This window comes from Cololabis saira, chromosome 11 (genome assembly GCF_033807715.1).
Source record: "Cololabis saira isolate AMF1-May2022 chromosome 11, fColSai1.1, whole genome shotgun sequence".
Classification (NCBI taxonomy): Eukaryota; Metazoa; Chordata; class Actinopteri; order Beloniformes; family Belonidae; genus Cololabis; species Cololabis saira.
The window spans coordinates 35,839,015-35,863,009 of record NC_084597.1 but is presented as its reverse complement, the minus strand read 5'-3'; the positions used below and the strand labels follow the sequence as shown (position 1 = coordinate 35,863,009).

The window sequence follows — 23,995 nt, the reverse complement described above, 5'->3', positions numbered from 1 at the left end:
TTTAAAAATGACCTTTTGGCAGTGGAGTAATCTAAGTGTATGGACAAAAAATACAAGGTTGCTCCTTTACTTGTGATCTGTTTCTTGTACACTTGCACTACAGTCATGTTTTGCACAGAGAAATGTATTTTTTGAAAACATTTTAGAGGCGTGTTTTGAAAGCACTGTTCAATTTTGAATGTTTTACTATTCCGAAGTATGTTTGATGTAGTTATACTGTATGGATATGTAAAACAGAAATGGCTACAGCAATATAAACAGTATAGCAACCATTTCGCCATACTATTTGTACTGCTGTTGCCATTTGTGCAATATCTGTTAGTGTATTAGGTCACTATCAGAAATGTGGTAAATCAATTAACAAAACTGTTTATGGCAATATTGGATTTTTACAGTGTTACATCCTGTTTTATTTTGTTAATTTCCTGTTCCCTACAGGGTAATCATCATAGACATCTATACATAGACGCCGCATTGACTGACGCTTCATTGGGGCCGACGTCGGGCGTGGCCGCCATCTTGGATCGGTCTCTATTGAGGAAGGAGGTGTATGCATAAGTAAAATAACTATAACTCACTTAATTTTCAACCGATTTTCACGCGGTTTGCTTTGTTACAAACGCCAGACATGTAGTTATGATACAGGATGCTTGATGTACGTTAAAAATGCAGGCTTTCATGCTAAAATACGTTCTGCAGGTAGTCACACTACTGGTTATGCTATTCAGGTATACACACACACACACTATATATATATATATATATATATATATATATATATATATATATATATATATATATATATATATATATATATATATATATATATACATACACACACACACACACACACACACACAATATACACAATATAAAATACAGTATAGCATATTAATGAATGTATTAATATATTTAATAACAGACATAACGAACTTCAAAACAAAAAACATAACGGATGACAGCGGATGAGTGTGTGTGTGAGGAATTGTATATTAGTGTTATGAATGAAATTATATAATAATGCAATCGCTATGATATATAATTTTATAAAATTATATTAATTAAAATTAAAATTAAATTAAAATTAAAATTTTATAAAATATATGAAATGAAGCAACATACAATAAGATAATACAATATGCTATATTACTGGGTACGCTAATATGATATAATAACATGTAATATAATATGGTATAATAGATTAATATTAGCGTACCCAGTAATAAAGATATTATATTAGATATTAGATAAAACATATTCAAATTGCTGAATTGGCCAAACATAGATATTTCTGTCTGGTTATTCTATCCATAAATAGTTTCTTAATTGATTTTTTTTTTCTCAGAAAAATCGTGTTTTGCACCGTTTTATAAATACGAGTATTATATTTTTTATTTTATTTTTGATGGTACTGTTTTTGTTTGCACTTGTTTTAAACTTTAAACCACAGACTGTCCACTTCAAACTGCAAGTGATAGTGAAGTTTGAAAAGCATTCCTGAGGCCATTTCCCAAAGGCCCATGCACTGTCTTTGAATTTTTTATTATCAATCAACAGTGTTACTGTTAATGTTCTTCAGCTAATAAAAGAGTTACCTGCATTTAAATCTGTGTTAATCTGTTTTTAATGTTTACTCAAAACATGTTTGTATTTTTGAATCACATGGAATTTTAAGTAAAAATTAAGTGAAAAGGTTGAGTATAGGGAGGTTTGTATCAAATGATTGAACTTAAACAAGTTAAGTTAACATAAAATGAACATTGCCTTACGGGAAAGTTAAATGTTTTCTGTTGAAAGCAACAAAAAAATTACAGTAAGCTATACTTAATTTTTGTTATTACTTTGAAAATAAGATACTGAATAAAAAAAATAGCATAATTAAGAATGTAAGTGTCACTTAAAATTACCTAATTAAAAATACTTAAAGGAGCATGAGGCTCCTTTCAAGAAATGAGACTCTCTAGCGCCACCCTTCGCCACGACGGCCGTCGGGGGTACTGCAACCAACAGCGAAGCCGGCACGGGAGAACGGGGAGAACGGGAATGCAGCGTCATGTGACGTCACATCCGCAGCCCAGCGCGGGACATTCCGGCCCCGAATTGCAGCACATTTTGCAGCACACAGCCTGTTCAAGCCAACAGAGAGATACGCTAGAGGGCTCATTCGTTTTGGTTTGGAACGCTTCATCTGACATTATTACTAAAAAACTTTAAACTTAAAAAAAAAAATGTCATAAATCCTGCCTCAATCCTGCCTCATGCTCCTTTAACTAAGTACGTTTCTTTAACTTATAAAATTGAGCCTGTGTCACACAAAATTTCCATGTAATCAGTTTCAACTATTTTTTTGAGTTGAATTAACTTATCGGGTTTGACGTATTAGGTCCCGAGCACTTACAGTGCGAAGGCCCTATTGTATCTGTAGGAATTTTTTTTTCTTGTTTTAAGGGCCAGAGCACTAACAGTGCGAAGGCTCTATTGTATCTGTAGGAATTTTTTTTTCTCGTTTTTATTTTTCTGACAAAATGAGGGGCTTTTTGCCCCCCTAAACGTGCCCCAAAAGTCACCAAATTTTGCACGCAAGCCAGGCCTGGCAAAAAATTTGATATTTAATGGTTTGCATTAATGGGCGTGGCCTAATGGCTCAACAGCACCCCCTAGAAAACTTTGTGCCTCAAGCCCCAAAATACGGTTTGACGTACATGCACGAAAATCGGTACACACCTGTGTCATGTTGCAACTTAAAGAAAAGTCTTTTGGCGCCATGGCCGAAACCGAACAGGAAGTCGGCCATTGTGAATTAATCGTGTAAATTTGCCGCAATTTATGCCACTTTTTCAGCCGTTAATACGGCCCCAACCGTAACGTGCACCCAGGTGTGTTATACATCAAAATGTGCGTCTTGATCCTGCGGCGATGGGCACTACTTTTTTCAGTCAAAAGCGTTACCGTGGCGACGATAGATGCCAAAAAGCGTGCCCCCCCTTCATCTGATTGGTCCATATTTGATAGTTCCTATTCTCTGCCATAACTTTTGAATGGTTTGACATAAAGACTCGTGGGTGGTGTCATCGGACTTGATTTTGAGTCCTTGAACATAATTGTTGCAAATTAACCCCGGCCCTTCTTCTGATTGGTCGATATTTGATAGTCCCTTTTTTCTGGCATAACTTTTGAATGGTTTGACATAAAGAGTCGTGGGTGGTGTCATCGGACTCGGTATTGAGTACTTGACCTTCATTGGCCTGAATTAGCCCCGCCCCTTCATCTGATTGGTCAATAATTGATAGTCCCTATTTTCTGCTATAACTTTTGAATGGTTTGACATAGAGAATCGTGGGTGGTGTCATCTGACTCGGTTTTGACTCCTTCACCTTAATTGGTGCAAATTAGCCCTGCCCCTTCTTCTGATTGGTCAATATGTGATAGTTCCTATTTTCTGCAATAAGTTTTGAATGGTTTGACATAAAGACTCATGGGTGGTGTCATCGGACATGGTTTTGAGTCCTTGAACATAATTGGTGCAAATTAGCCCCGCACATTCATCTGATTGGTCGATATCTGATAGTTCCTACTTTCTGCCATAACTTTTGAATGGTTTGACATAGAGAGTCGTAGGTGGTGTCATCCACTAAATATCCAAGCCTGAAGAATCTACACGCAAGTCATACAAGCACTTCCACTGCAGCACGCCTGAACGTGCACAAGGGTGCGAGGGCCCGTTCATTGCTGCTTGCAGCTTTAATTTTGTTATTTTTGCTTTTAGATTGGTAGTTTTCTTAAGGCTTCCCAGCTGTCCCTAGACCTTGAGTTTATATTTAATTTCATTGTTAAGTAATGCTGTGAGCTCTTTAGTTTATTTTCTTTAATTATATGTCACCAAATGTCAATCTCTGTTAAAACAAAAACCAAAAAAACATGGAGTGAAGTGTCTGAGCTGTGTATACGTATTCCATTTCATTGTAACAATAGGCTTCAACAAACAGTACAACAGAAATCAGAGAAAGCTTTTGACCTGAAAGGCTGTTCGACACATCATCATTGCTGGGTGAGAAACAGTTCCAGAGGGAGAGTGTTTTGGTAAATGTTATGTTTACAACTTAGTTTTGCACCTGAGGGTTGCATTTCCTCATGACTGGAACAATCTACAAAAGGCGTTATACAGTCAAAGAAAAGAAAAATGCCTGCATATCAAAAAGGAGCAGCGTTTTTTCTTCCTCTTTTTTTCTTTTAATTTCCTTTTGTTACTTTGATTCTGCCAAACCAACTGATACTTAAACCAAGAAGCAATTCACTGGAGAGTCAGGACGTGGTGGCAAAGGTTGGGGTGGACAGGAGTGGGGTGTAAACTATACAGTTATAATTCTTTAGAGGCAAAATCCCTCCTGTCGCTTGTAGGTTGGCACTGTCTGTATCTCCATAACTTCCCAGGGTATTAATTGTTTCACCGCTGTCAGCAGAATGGCTTGTTGAACTGGATCCAGAAGTAAAGTCATCAGCCAAATTGCATGGGAGCAGATACAGAGGCTGAGCTGCAGTGCAAGATGCTAAATTTTAAGATGTCGCAGGACATTTGGCTCTTATAAGAGGTGCTCTGTGAACTGGTAACCAGCATCCAGCAGATGAACAAAGGGCATGGTCAACAGGGCCGGTATACTTTAATTATTCAATTACTCCTTATCTAAGCCCAGTTTTCAAGGGACCACCCATCAATGACATTGACACTAGAGACTATTACCTTAACATTGATCTGTCTTTGTTTAGAGTCTGTGAGCACTGGTTTGCATTTCTGTGTTAAGGCTACGCTGTAGCTATGGCATAGGTGTGAACTCGACAAAGTAAGTTACGGTGTAGCCCGACATGCATCACTCTCCAAATCTAACTATGCATTGCATCATAGACAGTAAAAACAATGAATTAAGCACTAAGCCACTAAGCCACGTACGAGGTGTTTTAAAGCCTCTTTTTGAAAGTTTTTTGAAACAGGCTGTATATATGTTTATTTCTATTTTTTTGTCTTTCTCTAAATTTAGACATTTTTACATTCAAGTCAAATGAGATTGATTCACTTTTGTAGCCAGCCTTCAGCACCCAAATGAGGAACTACAATCTTAGTTCTGCTTAAGCTTGAACCCAGAAGTTAGATGATTGGTGCTTGATCGACGTGGTCTGCGGAAAACGTGACTGTTCTTCGTTTTTGAATTTCCCACGGCTATTTCTTGGTTGTTTTCAAGTCAGTTAAAACGAGTTTGCTGTAATTTCTGTAAAAACAATTGATGCTTGACCTTCATTAGCTCCAATTTTCGTAAATTGTTCTCGATTTGCTCCATTGCTATGTCTGTGCTACATATTGGGAAGGAACCTCGACACTGCGGGGTGGCACAAACAACAATGCAGACATATAAACATCAGAGACGGTGTCTTCTTAAGTACTGACTCATCACTGCACTGATATTCCCATTCAGCCTCTGTGGGAGGGCTTCAAGAGCACCCAAAGAGAAAAAACAACGAAAGAAGAAAGAAAATAATAAATCAACCAAAGCTGAAGCTCACTGAGTGGTTTTACAACCTTTAACTGTGAACAGAAAGCTGTTTACTGTAATAATAGCTCAAAGTAAAGGGACATTCTGAACGAGGTGTGTGTTTATGCAAACTCTGTATAGCAAAGATGTACGTTCATAATGGAAGTGTCCAACAATTATAAGTATTCTAACAGTGCCCAGCAGTGAATCACCCACATAATTTAAATCAAACACTACCTATAATTTTAAGAATCAAATTCAATAATCTTATCAAAGTTTTTTTTTGTTTGTTTTTAATAAGAGTAAAAGGAGTCAGTGGGATTCTACATGAACATATTCTATTTTCTTTTTTATTCTTCAATTTGTTACCCGTCTGTAGATACAGTATACCTGAAAAAAAGAGGGAACCATATTAGTAAGCCAGAGCAGATGCAATGCACATTGAAATTTCAGCTGCCTATTTCATCCTAAATCACATTTGAATTGTAGAAGACCGCTCGGCTGACACAGAGGACAACATTCCTTTTCCAAAGTGCAGAAGGTAAAGTAAGATTTGTTTGTCATTTACAGTTGAAGAGTTTTTCCTAACTTATTTACATGGAAGCAAAGATGCAGTCCTTGACAGTTTGGGGAATCAAATACTATCGATTGGTGATTGCTTCAGTGTAGAGCATTGTAGCTAAGCTTGGCCCACAGACCTATCCAAATCAATTGTAGTGGTATGTTAATTCAGTAGGTCGTATTATCTTAAACAAATGTGCATTATCCTGTCTTAGGTCCTATTTCTTTTAACTGCTACACATAAATAAGAACACATCTCTCCAATTTTAGCTTCATTGCACTGGATGCCTGTGCATTTTAGGATCCGTTTTAAAATTATTTTATTTGCTTTTAAGTCCCTAAACAGTCTAGCTCACCTTATCTTTCTGAGCTGCTACATCCTTACACATCCTCTTGCTCTCTTAGGTCAGCTGATCAGCTCCTCCTGAGTGAGCTCAGAGGAGATTGTGCTTTTACGGCTATAGCACCAAAAATGTGGGATGACAAGAATAAAGTAAAATTAAAATTAAAGCTGCAAGCAGCGATGGACGGGCCCTCGCACCCTTGTGCACGTTCAGGCGTGCTGCAGTGGAAGCGCTTGTATGACTTGCATGTAGATTCTTCAGGCCTGGACATTTAGCGGATGACACCACCCACGACTCTCTATGTCAAACCATTCAAAAGTTATGGCAGAAAATAGGTACTATCAGATATCCACCAATCAGAAGAAGGGGCGGGGCTAATTCATGCCAATGAAGGTCAAGTACTCAAAACCGAGTCCGATGACACCACCCACACGTCTTTATCACAACCCGTTCAAAAGTTATGGCAGAGAATAGGGACTATCAAATATCGACCAATCAGAAGAAGGGGTGGGGCATCTATCGTCGCCTCGGTAACGCTTTTGATTGAGAAAAGTAATGCCCATCAATCGTGCCAAAATTACACGATTAATTCAAAATGACCGACTTCCTGTTCGGTTTCGGCCATGGTGCCAAGAGACTTTTCTTTAAGTTGCAAGATGATACAGATGTGTACCGATTTTCATGCATGTACATCAAACCGTATAGTGGGGCTTGAGGCACAAAGTTTTCTAGGGGGCGCTGTTGAGCCATTAGGCCACGCCCATAAATGCAAACCATAAGATAAAACATTTTTTCGCCAGGCCTGGCTTGCATGTAAAATTTGGTGCCTTTTGGGGCACCTTTAGGGGGGCAAAAAGGCCCTCATTTCATCGGAAGAAAAACGAGAAAAACAAAAATTTCCTACAGATACAATAGGGCCTTCGCACTGTCAGTGCTCGGGCCCTAATAAAATAAAACATGCCTTATTAGATATATAAGTTCACCAATTTACAATGGCCATAGATGTGAAATCTACTTATAGGAACCAAAACTATATTTACTGTGTTTTGTAACATATTTAATGTATGTATGTGTGTATGAAGAGGAAAAGAGAGATTATGCCAAACTTAATTCTTCATTTCATCAGTTTACTTTTGAATCTACCTATTTCTTGTGTTCAAAAGAGGTCGGTCACTTGTCTGATTGAGGAAAAAGCAGTATCATTCTACTTCCACAAATAATATACTTAAATCCCCATTAGCCCAAACCTTTTCACTGCTGTTTCAGAGTTTATATTAGAGGCATTCGTCTTCAGTGAAGAATAAAAAAAAAGTGTTTTAGGGATAAGGGAATGTATCTTGTTTAAGAGTTTAAGAGCAATTGTCACTCTTTAGTCTCTAGTATGTGACCTTGTCTTATTGAGAGATTTGTTATAAAGTGGGCATAATTCAGAAACTGGGAAAGTTCTATTTCTAGTGGCAGCTATCATTTGACTTGCCAATTGAAAAATGTTTGCATTTAAAAGCAATCAGGTATGCATTGCATTTGTTTAATTTTTGTCTTAGCTTTGATTCTAAAACAGTAACCACACTTGTCATCTCTTTGTTTCCCATAGGTTTAGAAGTTGAGAGAGATTTATAAGGAAATGCAACTCTTGTCTGTGCTGAAAACTTCAAGAAGGATGAAGTCAGCATCTGTCCAGAGTGTAACAATATTTGAACCCAAACCATCTCTTTCAGGCTTCAGCAGCGAGAAGGTGAATCACACCAATTACAAATGGCAAAAAAATATCTTTAGAAAGAACAAATGGCTGGAGTTAACTTGATGGTGAGTGCTGTTGTGCTAAGGGCTATTACTGCAGCTACCTTCCATGTGTTGGTGCATTTTAGCTTGTTGCTAAGAAGAAAAAGTTAGATGAAAACAGAAAAATTTTCAAGCATCGACAACTATAAACAGACATAAGAGTTTCTATAAAACAGTAAATGACTCACAACAGTAGCAGTGCATCTAACAGTAGTTAATAGTGAGCCTGGAGTCATCACTTTATATATACATATTAGCCTTGTTTACTGTTAAATGTTTAGATTTGGGAACTGAACATTTATGTTGGCTCGAGTAAAGGATTTACTGTGACAATCTGCCTAGAAAAAGTTCATTAATAAATAAGTAAGCTCATACTAGGAAGGAAAAAGTATAACAAAATGTTGTATTCAGTATGTTGCTAATGGATATTTTAATTGGTGCTGATGTTTTACTTGACCAAGATAGCCATGCTTAGCAATTTACATCAGCGCTGCCAGATACCAGAACCAAATTACCATACAGTGAGTCAGAAACTATTGTATTTTCCATAAAATGATCGTACACTACAACAACAGCAAATAAGTAAGTCCAAATTATCATACAAATATTATAATTATGGTACATCTGGCAACACCGATATAGTTTTATAAAGTGTCAATAAAAATAACTTAGAAATAAATCTACAAATTATATTTAATGTATACTGTAACAGTAGTTAAAAAAAGTTGAGATGCTGTGTAAAATGTATATAAAGCAGGCCTGTGTTTTGTTCACAACAGGTCAGAGTATTATCAAATGTTTAAAGTCAGGCTTTCTACCATTTCTGGAAAAAAATAATTTGAAAAAATTTGAAAAAAAAAAAGAATTGGGTGGCAACAACACTTATTTAAAAAGTTACAACATGGACAACGAAAGGGTGAAAAACGTAAGTGGTACTAAAAAGAAAAACCTGGAGGAACAGCTTGCAACTAATTAGGCTAATTAGCAAAAGGTCAGTGGCATAAAAAGAATATCTTCAAGAAGAGTAATCTCTCAGAAGCAAAGATGGGCTGCCAAAAATTGCATCTAAAAATCATGAAATTTCAGAACAATTTTCTTCAGTACTGAACATAATATAATCAAAAGAATTAATGAATCTGAAAAAAACATCTGTGCAAAAACTGGACAAAAATCAATAATAGATACCTTGATCTTTTCCCCTTTTGTTAAAAACAGGCAGAAAGCATGGCATACAAGGAAGAAGTCAAATGTGAACTTGATCTAGAAATTCAGCTGTTTTTTCAGGGCCAGAGCTAGATCAAAATGAACAGACGCAAACGTGAAAATTGTCCTGGGGTTACACAAATACAAATCTGATGGTATGGGGATGCTTTTTTACCTATGGAATACACAACTGGAAAAAAAAGATCAATGTTGAAAGGTAAATGCATGGCTTAGAGCAGGGTTCTTCAATTCCGGCTCTCAACTGCATGTTTTAGTTGTTTCAATGCTTTAGCTCACCTGCCTAAAATTAGTAGGCCATTGAAAGACTTGTGAAAACCTTGGTGATAAGATAATGTTTATCCCATCATGTGTGTTTGAATAGGGAAATATTTAAAACATGCAGGACAGATGACTGGACTTTAAGAGCCTTGCCTTAGAGGAACATACGTTCCCATCCAGACACATCTTTTTCAAGACAACTTTTCATTATTCCACAAGACAATCCTAAACAACATACAATTTCCATTAAAATGGTATGGCTTCACACTTGAGCAGTCTGTAGCCTGAGCTGGGATGCATGCAATCAAAATCTATCAGCACTGAAAATATTTGGAACAGCAGGAAATAAAAATATATGCATATTGAGAAACTTGAATCCTAAAGCTAATCAATGGAATGGGACAACTTTCATTCCAAAGCTGCCAGGTATTTGTCTGTTCAGTACATATTTGGGACACCTGCTAGAAGAAGGCAGAATGCTTAAACCCTAGTCCCAATTCTTGTCAGAAACGTTCTTACCATCAAATGCAATATCCTTTCTTTCAGAAGATGGCACAATCCTCAGTTTTTATATATATACTGTATATATATATTTTTTTTTTCTAATATAAATGAAACATGGATTTATGAGATTTGAAAATCATTTGCATTCTGAATTGATATACATTAGTGCCTTTTATTAGAAGGGAGTTTCATATTATTTATTTCAGATTTGTTTTTCTCGTAAGGTTTTTGTATTCTTATTAACAAGACGTCCCACACAGTTCACGTTTTGCGTCACTGGAGTTTCAGCACCATGGACAGCTCCACGCAGCAGCGTTGCTTTGTTCACACAGCATCAGTTGTCCCTACAAGACGTCACTTCTCTGGTTATTTGTATGTGTATAGGCTCCTTTTAAACATCACTGTCCTAGCACCTGACCACAAACTTGTAAACAACATGACTAGGAACCAAACTATTAACACAGACATAACTGCAGCCTTAATACTGAGGCAAAATTCTCAAAATGTTCAAATTTGCCTTCAGTTTCCACATATACCTATTATATTTATTCCACATATGACCATTTAAAATATGCCCCATAAAAGGAGGACACGCGTGAGCGCACACGAGGCAGTTATTCAAAATAGCACAACAGATTAGAAAGAGAAAAAAAATATTCACAAATGTATTTATTATTCGAAATATAATAATTGCTTTGTTTATGTTGTATACTATTTAATACAAATATGTGTTTACACTCAGGGGACAACGAGGCGGTTGTAATTGGGGTCTCTCATCTGGTTGAGGATTCGGCATGGTATCATGATAACTGCCATTCCATTTTGTCTGTGGCAAACCTTCTGTAGAACCGTGCCACCTTCACATTAACTCGTGATGCACTTGGAGAAGTTCCTGAATCAGTCTCACCAGAAGAGGGCATTCCGATTCTGGCTGACAAAGTTGCTTTGACATGCAGACGTGATTAACGCCGGCGTTATGCTGCATTTCAAACCGAGCAACAGCAACACCGAAAGGACCATCGTGGCAAGAAGGAGAATGTTTGGATACGTATTATCTAATACATTCGTTCCACCGTGACAGGATAACCTGCCATTACTTTCCCCTGTGTGCACTGCGCAGATCGGACTGAACACTCTTTAGAATAAAAAAACAGCAAGGTTGACAAGGAAACCAAAGGTTCGAGCTCAATGGAAAACTGCTTCCTTTTCTTTTGCATCATGACAACGCTTTTTTGAAGTTTTGCCACCGGATTTTCTCGGAATCTCTTTGCGCATATAGGACTGGCATGATTTACTTGGATGTGGTTTTGATATTGTCTTCGTCTACTGCAGTGCTCTTTTTGGCAGTTACTTGAAGGAAAGAAAAAAGAGAGAGAGCGTGATCCATTGCTGTGAGTGCATGCGGGAAGGAGTTCTGAAAACGGATTTATGCGAATTTAATCTGGAGTTAGGAGTAAATGACATTCGCCCCAGTTTGGTTGCACTGTTATAGATGCAGAACTAAACCGGATAAAACATCCAGGTCCGGGAGAGTAAAGGGCAGGTACGCTCTGGAGTCGGCGACTGCGCGGAGAGACCGGACTAGTGGATTAGGACGATACCTGTGTGTGTGGAGAGCGCATCATGCGGGTTTGGATGTCGCGCACTGGGAGCCATTAAAACCTCTGGGCTGGAGCAAACATATAAGCGGATATGGGTAAGTTTGCCTTTTTCAATCTTTATTGTATAGCGTCGTTTCAAAAAAACACTCAGGCTATCCCCTTTTTCAGATAACGAACCGCTAAAACGTCTCTCCCGAGTAGAACCAGCTCAGAAACTGAAGGCTGCGACAAAAAATAAGAAATAAATAAATAAAAATCCTCCTCACAAATGTTGTTTTGTGTAGCTTCGTGAGCGTCTTGGTGTATTTATTGAAGTGTTCAGTAAGCTTGTGGAATGTGGCTGGTGCCTTTGAGTCGCAGAGCTGCAACGTGTCTTCCACCCCCCCACCCCCCTCCTCACCCCCTTCCTCATCCCCCCCCCCCCCCCCCCCCGATTTTTTAAGGGTAATATGGTTTATTACATATGCACTTACTTTGTTTTGCTTTTGCAAGACTGTTAAGATTTCGGCGCAAAATTGGTGTACATTTTTTTTTGTTTTATCGTGGACCGGCCGGGCTGCATTGACATAGAGGGAAATGCAAATCAAGGGTTCCCTTTTGGAAGCCAGTAAACTTTATAAATCGGGGCTCTCCATAATCTTTTTTTTATATGTTTTTGTTATGTTGCGTGAATTCTGAAATCCAGTGGCAACCCGGTGTGATGTTTTGACGCCAAAGACTCTTCGGGGTTTATAGTGCTCCCTTTTGCTTCGCGGACTGATTTTTCTTCCAAGTCAGATATATCCATCTGTAGCACCTGCTATCCGCAAAGATTCGTGAAAACGGAGCATGGAACTCTGCGTTGTGCTGTGTTCGTGCCCAGGTCCTTTTGAATGGCGTATCTCTCTTCTAATAGAAATGTACCACTCTTCTCCCCCACTTTCCCTTCTGTTTCACGTAGGTGTGCACAAGTCAACCCGCAAGTCAAACCGACTGTGTGTGTGTGTGTGTATGTATATATATATATATATATATATATATATATATATATATATATATATATATATATATATATGTATATGTGTGTATATATATATATATATATATATATATATATATATATATATATGTATATATATATATATGTATGTATGTGTATATATATATATATATATATATATATATATATATATGTGTGTGTGTGTGTGTGTGTGTGTGTGTGTATGTATGTATGTATGTATGTACGTATGTATGTGTGTATATATATATATATATTCTAATATATATATTCTAATTTAATTGAAACATGGATTTATGAGATTTGAAAATCATTTGCATTCTGAATTGATATACATTAGTGCCTTTTATTAGAAGGGAGTTTCATATTATTTGTTTCAGATTTTTTTTTCTCGTAAGGTTTTTGTATTCTTATTAACAAGACGTCCCACACAGTTCACGTTTTGCGTCACTGGAGAGTAGAATTTCAGCACCATGGACAGCTCCACGCAGCAGCGTGTATGTATGTATGTATGTATGTATGTATGTATGTATGTATGTATGTATGTATGTATGTATGTATGTATGTATGTATGTATGTATGTATGTATGTATGTATGTATGTATGTATGTATGTATGTATGTATGTATTGCCAAAATCTGTTTGTTCTGCACCCTTTTCAATCCTTTTGCACTTATTTTTGTCTAATCAGGCCTTCTTAGCCATCTATCCACATGACCAAGTTCAGTGGTGGTGGTGGTGTACCATTAATTGTGATACTGCATGATGTATCAACCCATGGCAGGTTACTGCACCACATCAATATGAACTACAACAGCACCCAAAGCCATCCTGTACAAGCTGGTGGCGCTCAAATTAATTTGGCATCCTGCATAAGTCACTGTAATATTTCTTAAATGAACAGAACATGAAGGACAGCCCCTGGAGTTGAGGAGCATTAGGTGTGACGGACTCCCTAAAGAATGTATACATGGAAACCTTAAAACCAAGCATACAAAGGAACTTAAAATCCCAAGTTTTTGTAAAGTGTGTTGATGTTTTTGCTCACAATCATTTGATGATTACATGGTGTTATTATTTTTTTCAGCAATGTAGCTGATAGTGAGCCTTTTCATTAACAGAATGCAATACACTTGTGCTTCATGGACCATATCATTACAGATCTGGCTTTCAGAAAAAAGGAGTGGGGTTTTGATGACATTTGCAGAGTTTAGAGATACATTTTAGAGATCCACTTCACATGGCCATGCAGCATCTAAATACAAAACACAAAAAGTGTTTACTTTGACAGGTAATTTAAATTCCTGTCATATGTCATATTCCATGTCATATGTCATATTCCATGTCATAGGTCAAAGCATTTTGTGTTGATGGCCACACAATTATAATGGCCTGCAATATCCTAACAACAGTGCTCTACAAATGTCAGGTGAATCAGGTGCACAGAAGAGATCAACAGGCTCTTTGGGGGCAATATATTTGGTTTTATATTTGCACTTTGCCTATTCTAAAAAAGCAAAAGAAAGAAGAAACATGTTTTTTGAGTGATTTCAGAAAATACATCCATTATCTGCACTGTATGTGCCTCCTTTAGTATTTCAGTGGCTGACTACAAGTTATTACAGTTTCTCTCACTGACCTAGAGGAATGATGGTGGAATAGGTTAGTGGTTTTATACACTCATTATTTTTTATTTTAATTTAGACACCAACATTTCAGTCTCTCTTGACTGAGAACATTAATGTTAAGTTTCTTGAAAAGCTTTGCTCTCATTCCCTCTAATAATGTTTTGGTATCTCACTATTTGATTAGGGTTACAACAACAGGGTAAAATTGAGCCTTTCAAAAGCTTGCACATCCCTGACAAAGCTTCACCTTGCACAACAAAGGCTGTTTTCCTTAGAAACACTGAGATTATATCTTTGTCATTGCTTTTGAAATCCTCAAATTACAAAATTTTACAATATACTCAAAAGAGTGAAACATGCTTTTAGTGTTTCTAATCATTGTTTGAGGGCTGTGCTGTATTACTGTGCAGCAATTGTTGAGTTTCTAGAGAAAAAATCTCTAGAAATGCCCAACCCACAAATACAAAATATTAATTCTGTTATTAATGATAACAGTCACAACTGACATATAACTGACATATAAGTCACAACAACACTGGGTCAGATGGGCCACAAACTTGGTTCTCTAGCATGACATTCGATGGCATAAGGCCTCCTTCTATCCCTCCTACCTCTTAAAAAGTGTTTTTTTAACATTTGTGCTTGCACATCAAAACAGTTTTACATCTTCCAAAACACTGGGATCATGCACGTGCACTCATGAAGAAATATAAATACAACAAAATGGGAAAGTCAGTTCTACAAAATAGAGGAAATAAGGAAATGACTACTTTTGCTGAAGGAGCCCTTTACAAAAGTATCTTTGAAAAAAGAGGTGATGTGCTGAATGAGAGAAAAATTGAAAATATTTGAATATGATGCCAAATACATTGAAATCATACATTTGATTGATTAGCTTTATATTTTTTTGCTGATAAAAAAAAATCCTTTTCTAGCACACTGCCTTGCCTGTTTGTTTGTAGAATGAAGAGCTTGATTTATGCTTCTGCATCACAACTCCACATTTGGTATCAATAGAATAGAATAGAATATTATTTATTTGTCCCGCAAGGGGAAATTTGCACGGTTTACAGAAGCAAAGGGGATAGCAGAAATGAAAAGCACTCATTAGAATATTGCGATAGAACAGAATAAAAACAGAGAGGCACGGTATACAATGGAACAGACTATACATTAAAATGTACACATTTTAACTATATTGTGAAAAAGAGAAATATACTACACACTGTAAGAATGCAAACTATACTATAATAAACATAAATTATTGGGTCTCGCTCTATAATTACACTGCCAAATGCTAGCTGGTAAAACAAGTTATTTTGTTTTGCACTGAAGGTGCAGCTCTGACTTTCTTTGTATTCAGTCTGGACAAAAATGAGAGGCCAGTGAAGTGATTGTGGAGTGGGTGAACAATGTTTATGTTTCTGTGCTCTCGTCAGGATACTTGCAGTGCTGTTCTGGATGTATTGTAGTCTCTGTATATTATTGCCAGAGATAGCGATAAGAAGAGCATCGGAACAGTCCAGCTTAGAGGAGATAAAAGAATGGACTCGTGTTTTAGCATTTGATAAGGGAAGATCTCTTTCCATCAAGCCAGAAACATTGAGAGTTACATTGTGGGTCAAGTGTTTTTGTTGAGGGGTGCTAACCAAAATAGCCTCGGTTTTAAAGGTGTTCAATAAAAAAAAAAAAAATCACATTTACACATTTATCTTTATCTCCTCCAGGCAGACAGTGACAATTTACAAAGTTAAAGATGATGGCGAAGCTGTAGAAGATGATGATGATTATGAATCTGTAAACAAATGTGAGTCTGTTTTCACATACAGTGAAAGCAATGTGCCATCAAATTCCATAGCGACCGATGACATGACATGGAGGAAGCATAAATATTGTGAAAAGAAAGGGACCAATGACTGACTCCTGGGAGACCCCATAAGTGACAGTTTGTATTTGTGATCTTACATGTCCAGTTAAAATGCACTGTTTTTTCAGGTAGGTGGGATTGGAAATAGTTTGGGGTTGTGTCAGTGCGTCCAGAAGTGTGATGAAGCTGGTTGAGGAGTATACCAAAGTCATCGTTGCCAAATGCAGCAGGCAGATCAAGGAGGATGAAGAGATAAGAAGAGATGGCGTTAGCTGCCACTGGCATTTTGTTTGTGACTCTAACTAGGGCCTTTTCTGTACTGTTGGGAAGATGGAAACCAAACTAGAATTTTTTAAAGAGATCATTGTGCATAAGGGGAGCCTGAAGGTTAACATTGGATACTATTTTTTTGTTTAGTTTGGAAATAAATGAAATATTAGAAATGGGCCTGTAATTGGCAAAGAAAAACCAAAAACAAAACAAGGTTTTGATTCAATTTAATTCAAAAATGTTTAAATAATCCTCACAGGGAAATCAGGTGTTGCAGAAGTCATTTGTTGCAGCGTATCTGAAGTAGCCTCTGGCTGAAGACACTGTCGCTGAATCATTGTGTTGTGAAGAGGATACTCAGGGTTGTCCATGATCTTCATTTTATGAAGAACCTCCTTTGTATATCCAGCTCCAGAGGGTCCAGAACAGTCCCCAGAACAGAGACAACCGTCTTTATCAGTCAAGTGACTAATAAAAGTCTCTTTCAGGACTCTGGGGCTGACACAATCTGGACCAGCAGACTTGATCGGGTTCAATCTTTCCTGTTGCCTCTTCACCTCACTGCTCAATACAGACAAGCATTAATAGGCTAGTGACAATGCCCCAAAAAATTTGACATACCCCTACCAGGGGTAGAACAAAACCTAACAATGTTTTTCTTCATCTCTAAGGTCTCCAATATATGAAATGGATTCTTAGGTTCAAATATTTTACTGCAAACATTGTTAAATTGATACTTATTGTTATGCACCCCAAACCTAAAAAAGAACCAAAATACAGCCTGGCCGTATGGGTGTTAAGATATATAAACTCATGTAGATTAATAACAGAAGCTCTGACAGCTTTGAAACTTGACATAATTGTGGTCGGGAAGTTGCTTTACCTATTAGAAAAACCTGGATGTGAATATCTTGATGTGTGTTACATATAAAGACCTTTTAACTCTTGCCTAAAATAAGCGGACATGCTAAAAAAGAATATCTATGCAGAATGTTCTCATTTACATTATAGTTGCCTGGCCAGGAATTGTCATAGAAACACATATCATGGCTTGTTGTAAAAATGGGGTTGTGCTGAATCCAGTGATACCAAATATGTTAAGATACCATGCATAGGCAGTGTGGTACATAAGGGGCAAAGCATCCCCTGATGTGGTAGGATACACCAATGGAGCAGCAAAATCGTTGATGGAATTACTACTACTACTACTACTACTACTACTACTACTACTACTACTAGTACTACTACTACTACTACTACTACTACTACTACTACTACTGTCATTTAGCAGGCGCTTTTATCCAAAGCGACTTACATCTGAGACACACACACCATGGATCAATTAGGGTTAAGGCCTTGCTCATGGGCCCAAGGTGGTTCATCTTGGTTGCCATTCCGGGGCCCACCTCTGTAGCCACTAGACTACCACCCCCCAATTGGAAGGGGCCGGAATTGGAAGATGTGACAGCTGAGGTATGAAAGAAAAGTTGTGGTTTAAGGGAGAATGGGAGGTCTGTTTTATTGGGAGCAAGAAGAGGAGGATATTCAGCTTCTTTCTGAACTAAACCTGTTGAATGTTTTAAGTTCATTGGCTCTGTCTGGACTTCCATCTATCTGGTCCTTCTTTAGCTTGAAGCCTGTAATCTTCATCCCTGGCCACACATCTCTTAGGTTGTTCTGCTAGAGCTTGCTCTTCAGATTCCTGTACACCTCCTTGGTGTATGTAATCTTGACTTTGAGTTGTTTTCGTACTGACCTCAATAATTCCGTCTCCCTCCCTGGTGGCTCTTTTTTCTTTTTGCGGAGGTCTTTGGTGATCCAGGGTTTGTTGTTGGTGAAGCATATCACTGTTCTGCACGGGATGATGTGGTCCACACAAAAGTTAATACAGTCAGTCACACACTGAGTCAAGGCATTGATGTTGTGAATCCCAGTCTGTAGTCTCAAAACAACCCCATATCATTTGTACAGCTTTCTTTGACCATATCCTTACAGTTATTTTGGTCACATGTTGCTACTCAATGGTGGGTTTGTAGGTGGTGGAGAGAAGGGCCAGATTATTAACTGCCTTGCCCATAGCAGCTTGTGTAGATGAGCTTTATGCATCTCTGAGGGTTTGTGTAAAACAAATCCAACGTTTTGTTTCCTCTGGGGGAACACTTGACTAACTGTTGAAACATTGGAAATGTGGAAGAGAATGAGGCATGGTTGAAATCACCAGGGATGGTTAGAAACACACTGGGTTTTTATGCCTGTAGCTTAGCAACAGCAGAGCTGGTGATGTCACATGCAGCAGCTTTACTAGCTGATGGTGGGATATAAACTGCAACTACAATTAGACTAATAAATTATCTTGGTAAATAATAATGACGGAAACGCACAGCTCACAGTTCAATATCCAGGCTGCAGAAACAATATTTCACAGTAGTATGTCCTGGATTACACCATCTGTTGTTGACAAGCACTCAATTCCCACTGCCCCTTGCTTATTTCTTCTTTTTTTGTATTGCATTGATAATCAGAGGACTTCCTCCAGAAATATTTGCTCTTAATAGAACTACATACCTCATGTACCTCAAACATGGTGACTGAAATGGACGAAATCTTGTGTAACTTTGAAAGGTTGAACAACACTGACTTTTATTAATTTTACAGGAGCACGTTTCAGGAGTATTGGTTTGAAAATGATGGGTAGGTAGGATCCCCAGCTACGCTGTTGCTGTAGTGTAGCTCCAATCGCAAAGCATCAATCAATGTTTAGTCTGCCAACTTCCATGCTAGAAACCGAACATTTGAAACCTATTCCATGCAGTGATTTCCATCATCATTTTATATTTCTACTTTGCTGTAATTTTAAATTGACTATGGTTACATATTAAAAATATTTAGCACTACATGTTTTACCATAGCAAGTTCTGTGTTTCAGGTAGGTGAAGGTGATCTACAAAACATAAAGCAAGGGAAATGTTGATTACTAACGTGGGATGATGAATATGAACTATGGATTCTTTTCCCTATTGTTTTTGACATGTGTACAAACTATTATGCATTTACTGGAGAGATTTGGCCTTTAGGCCTCGGGTAGGACTGCAAAAGCAAGTCATCCATTAGGAGAGAGGACACGTGAAATACTTTACTTCTGAGCACTGTTGAGTGCTAAATAACAAACATGTGACCAATGCTTACAGGACTAATGCTTACATATGAGCAAATGTAGTCATCACTGAAGTCCAGGCTGCTTTAGTGATAACAACACTCAAATAGCTTAAAAGACAATAGTAAACGGTTCTTCATTTCTAGATCTGTGGGCAAAAAAGAGTGCTGCATTACCACCATTACCAGAGTCGTCTATGTGAAAATGCAAACTCAGAGTCGAAATACCTTTATTTGAAAGCCCAAAGTTTTTGGTTTCATATCAGGGTGCAGTTTCTTCAGACAGCTCTGACAAATCAAAAATCCCCGGAGAGCTGGGGCCACTTTCCTCAGAGCTCTCACAGAAAGTATTTGGTGTGAAGTAAAGCCTTGGCCTAATGGATGATATTGGATGATATAAGAATAAGAATAATAAGATTTATTATCATTGTACAGTATACAACAAAATTTTGTTCGGCAGCATCTTCCAGGGACAGCAGCTACATTCACAAGTTGGAATCCCAAACATCAAAAATAAAGTGCAATGAAATTATTTACATAAGGACTGGTGTTATGAGTCCTGTAGCAGTCTCTTCACGGCCGTGGGGAAGAAGCTGTTCTTCAGCAGGTCGGTGCCGGCTCTCAGAACTCTGAGTGTACCAGAGGGGAGGCTGGAGAATAGAGAGTGTCCTGGATGAGCGGTAGTGATGCGCGGGTCGGGGTTTTTCCAACCCGCGGGTCCCGCATTAATGAGAAAATATGACCCGCCCCGCACCACCATATCTATTTCCACAACCCGCCCCAACCCGCACCCGCCGGTATTAATACACGATTACACCTTAAATGTGCCATTGAATAAGGCGTTTATTCCGTCTCTCTCACAAAGGTGAAAACAGGCTTTACAGTGCACTGGAAACTGCAACAAATTCAAATCTTAAGGCTGGTAAATAAACAATAAATAAATCCAAAAATAAAAATAAAATTAGGTTTTTGTGGCTATTTGCAATAAACTGAATAACGGAGCATAGGCTATTAACCACATTAATCTAACCGGGGCATTGTCATTCAATGTGCACTGTGCAAAAAAAGAATTGCATAAACTGTGCCGGGGTTTAGTCTGTTTCGCCTGGACTCGAGCACCCGGCCGGCTGAGCTGAAGGTGCGCTCGCTCGATGCACTTGTTGCAGGGATGCAGAGAATCATTCTGGCCACCTTGCCAAGCAGACCTGTGAGGGAAGACCTGTGACTGAGACTGTGGCTGGCTGTCAATGTAGCGCTGCACCTCGTCTTTCTGGTCATCTTTTTCACCATTATCCTCCCACTCGCTGAATGCAGACAGTTTTGGCCCGCCTCACCCGCCCCGCCCATGAAGTGAAAATTTCTTGACCCAACCCAACCCGCCCCGCGGGCAACTTGCGGGACCCGCGGGTTATGGGTCGACCCGCGCATCACTAATGAGCGGGGTCATCTCGGATCTTTTTGGCCCTTCGGAGGAGACGGTTGGAATGGATCTCCTCCAGGCGTGGGAGCGGGGAGCCAATGATCCGCTGAGCAGTCTTGATGACCCGCTGCAGTTGTTTCTTCTCAGATGCAGTGCAGCTGGCAGACCACACCGTGCATCCGTAGGTCAGGACACTCTGTATTGTGCAGCGGTAGAAGTTCTTGAGCAGAGGTCGAGGGAGTTTGTTCCTCCTCAGCGTTCTCAGGAAGAAGAGACGCTGCTGGGCCTTTTTAATAATGTGTGTGGTGTTCACAGTCCAGCCCAGGTCCTCTGAGATGTACAGGCCGAGAAACTTGAAGTGCCTGACCTGCTCCATTTCTTCCCCGTTGATACTCAGGCCTGAGTGCGGTGTGGTCCTTGTCCTCCTGAAGTCGACAATGATTTCCTTCATCTTCTTGGTGTTGAGGTTGAGGTGGTTGTCGCTGCACAAGGCAGCCAGTGCTTGGACCTCCTCCTTGTATGGTGCCTCATCATCATTGCTGATCAGTACAACAGATGGACAGATGGATAAGATCATGCATGTATGTAGAAAAACGGTTATAATATCCTCTGGACTAATGGTTAAAACATCATCTGGGGGGCAACAGAAAACCCTGATTCGGAGTTTTCAACGAACCTGCTTTCTGAAATAGGTCCCAGGAGTGTGGAGTCACCTGCATTAAGGGCTCTAACTTTTATAAAAAGTGTAAAAGTGAGGCAGCTTTGTTTTTTGATCACATTTACTTTCAGAACTGCCCAATTTGCACAATGTGCACGATAGCAGTCCATACAGTGTGGGTGTACCTAACCGGAGTAAGAAATAAAAGACAAACAACTAGAGGACACAATGTTTTTTCCAACCGTAGCGGAATTGGCAGGCTTTTCTGTTATAACAAAGATAATTGGAGACTAATGAGTTGGCTTTGGCTCATTCGGGAACACCCTTCCTTGGATGTTAGGCTGCTGTCCAGCCTGTATGGTGTCAAGATTCAGGCTGGTAGCAGTTTTGTCAATGACAGGCAGCAAATAGCAGTGATCCACTCGTATGCTCTCAAAGCGCACCAGTTAGTAAGCCCATTTGCCAAGTTATTAAGCTACATTTGGTTTTATTTTAGGTCAGCAATAAAGCTCACTTGCTCTCTCTAGATATATTACGGTTGAGAGGCAGAAATAGCTATCTCCTCCTGCTGAAGACAGCAAGGCTGTCTGCTACACACCAAAGCATTGCACACATGCTTACAGAAACGCTTTAGCCTTTTTAATATCCATCTTCATTAGCTTAAGAGATGTCACTGCAAAGAGTGACAGAAGAAAAGTGATAAAAACAGATACATATATTTACACAGTGAACACTAAAAGTAAGAGCATAAAATGGTGCATTCCAAAGCAAGCAAGAAGGGAAGGAAGATGGTTGGGAGTTGAAAAGGGGAGCACACAGTAATACAAAATGACGGAAAAAAATATTTTAACCACACACATAAAAATAGATGTCATATCATTAAAAGAGATATAGAAAAAAAAACCCTAAAGGCAGCAGGGTTCAGTGTGATGCAAAATTCATTGTGATGAGAGTGAACGATAAATTCCCTGTGGTAGGTTCAGCACAGGAACAGTAATGCTGAGAGGTACATCAGTTAAGAGGCAATGGAAACAAAAAAGCCCTTGAGTGACACCTCCGAGGCTAAGCTGTGCTTCTTTGTGAATAAGATTAGACGAGGAGTGGGGAAGGATACGGTTTACAGAGACATTAGCTCATAGATGTCTCATTAAACAGCATACAGTGTCAGAAAGGGGGAGTGTGGTGTCTTGTTAGGCAGTTTCAATCTCTAAGAGATCCTGGAGTTCTTACATAGCAAGCATATTTTTCACCCTGGAAATAAAAGCAGGAGACCTTTGTTTCCACGTCCTCCTGGGATAAAAGTCAAAGACATATTTAGAATACACGCATTCATGTTTACCAGCCCACACATTTTATTCCCCAGTTTAAAGGGTTTTGATTATAATTGCTTGGAGTGTATATGGAACATTACATGTGTGTATTCTTTTACATCACTGGTTTTCTATTCTCTATTTTACTGTTTATTGTAAGCCTTAAAGGAGAGCAAATGTGCTCCTTTCAGAAAAGCTGCATCTTGTGATCAATTGTTTTTCTTTCTGCAATGTGTATGTTAAAGCAAAACAATTATGTGATCCAAGATGAGCAAATATGATTGATGTTGCTGTTGGTATAATCAATAGACAGCAGAAATTATCCACACAGTTTCACACCTCCCTCCATCTGTAAGAAATGATGAAAGATTCATCTGAAAACAAACAGTAAGTGTTCTCCTTCCATCACAGCCTAAGACAAAAACAAATACACATACAATACCCATATGGGATCAGCAGATGCTTGGCAGGGAGTAAAATCACTGTTAGGTACTATGCTTTGTGATGACTTACAGCCAATCTATGTCAGACATATTTGACAAATCCTGTAAAGATTATTGAATTCCATCAAACTGAACACACTTAAGTGCCTCAATGGCTCAACAAGTATTCCCAAAGTGTGAAAGTTCCATGTTTCTAGCTTAATTCGTCATCAGTGTAACACATCTACATATGGCACTTTCATTTTAATGATATGGTGGATTCACTGTGGCATCTGCCAACATATTTGTAACACGGCGAGTGCTACGGGGCCCGACCGACAGGACAGAGGACACAGGTTTCAGTGCAAGAACTCTTTTATTTCACCCAACCAACACGCGTGCTTCAGCTCCTTCACAGCAGACCAGCCCCTTTCTGCTGTGCAGCCATGCCTTATCAAGGCTGGCAGGGTGGAG

At 38.7% G+C, this 23,995-nt stretch overlaps 1 protein-coding gene across 1 annotated transcript in view; it reads left to right on the top strand.

Annotated features, from left to right (window-relative positions):
• Positions 1–11,493: 11,493 nt before the first annotated feature.
• LOC133455399 (leucine-rich repeat transmembrane neuronal protein 4) overlaps positions 11,494–23,995 on the top strand; it is a 161,485-nt gene continuing 148,983 nt past the window's right edge. Inside the window, exon 1 of the mRNA XM_061734417.1 lies at positions 11,494–11,891. Within this exon, the coding sequence (XP_061590401.1) occupies positions 11,888–11,891 (4 nt within the window). The 5' untranslated portion in view covers positions 11,494–11,887. The remainder of the gene's footprint in view (positions 11,892–23,995) is intronic.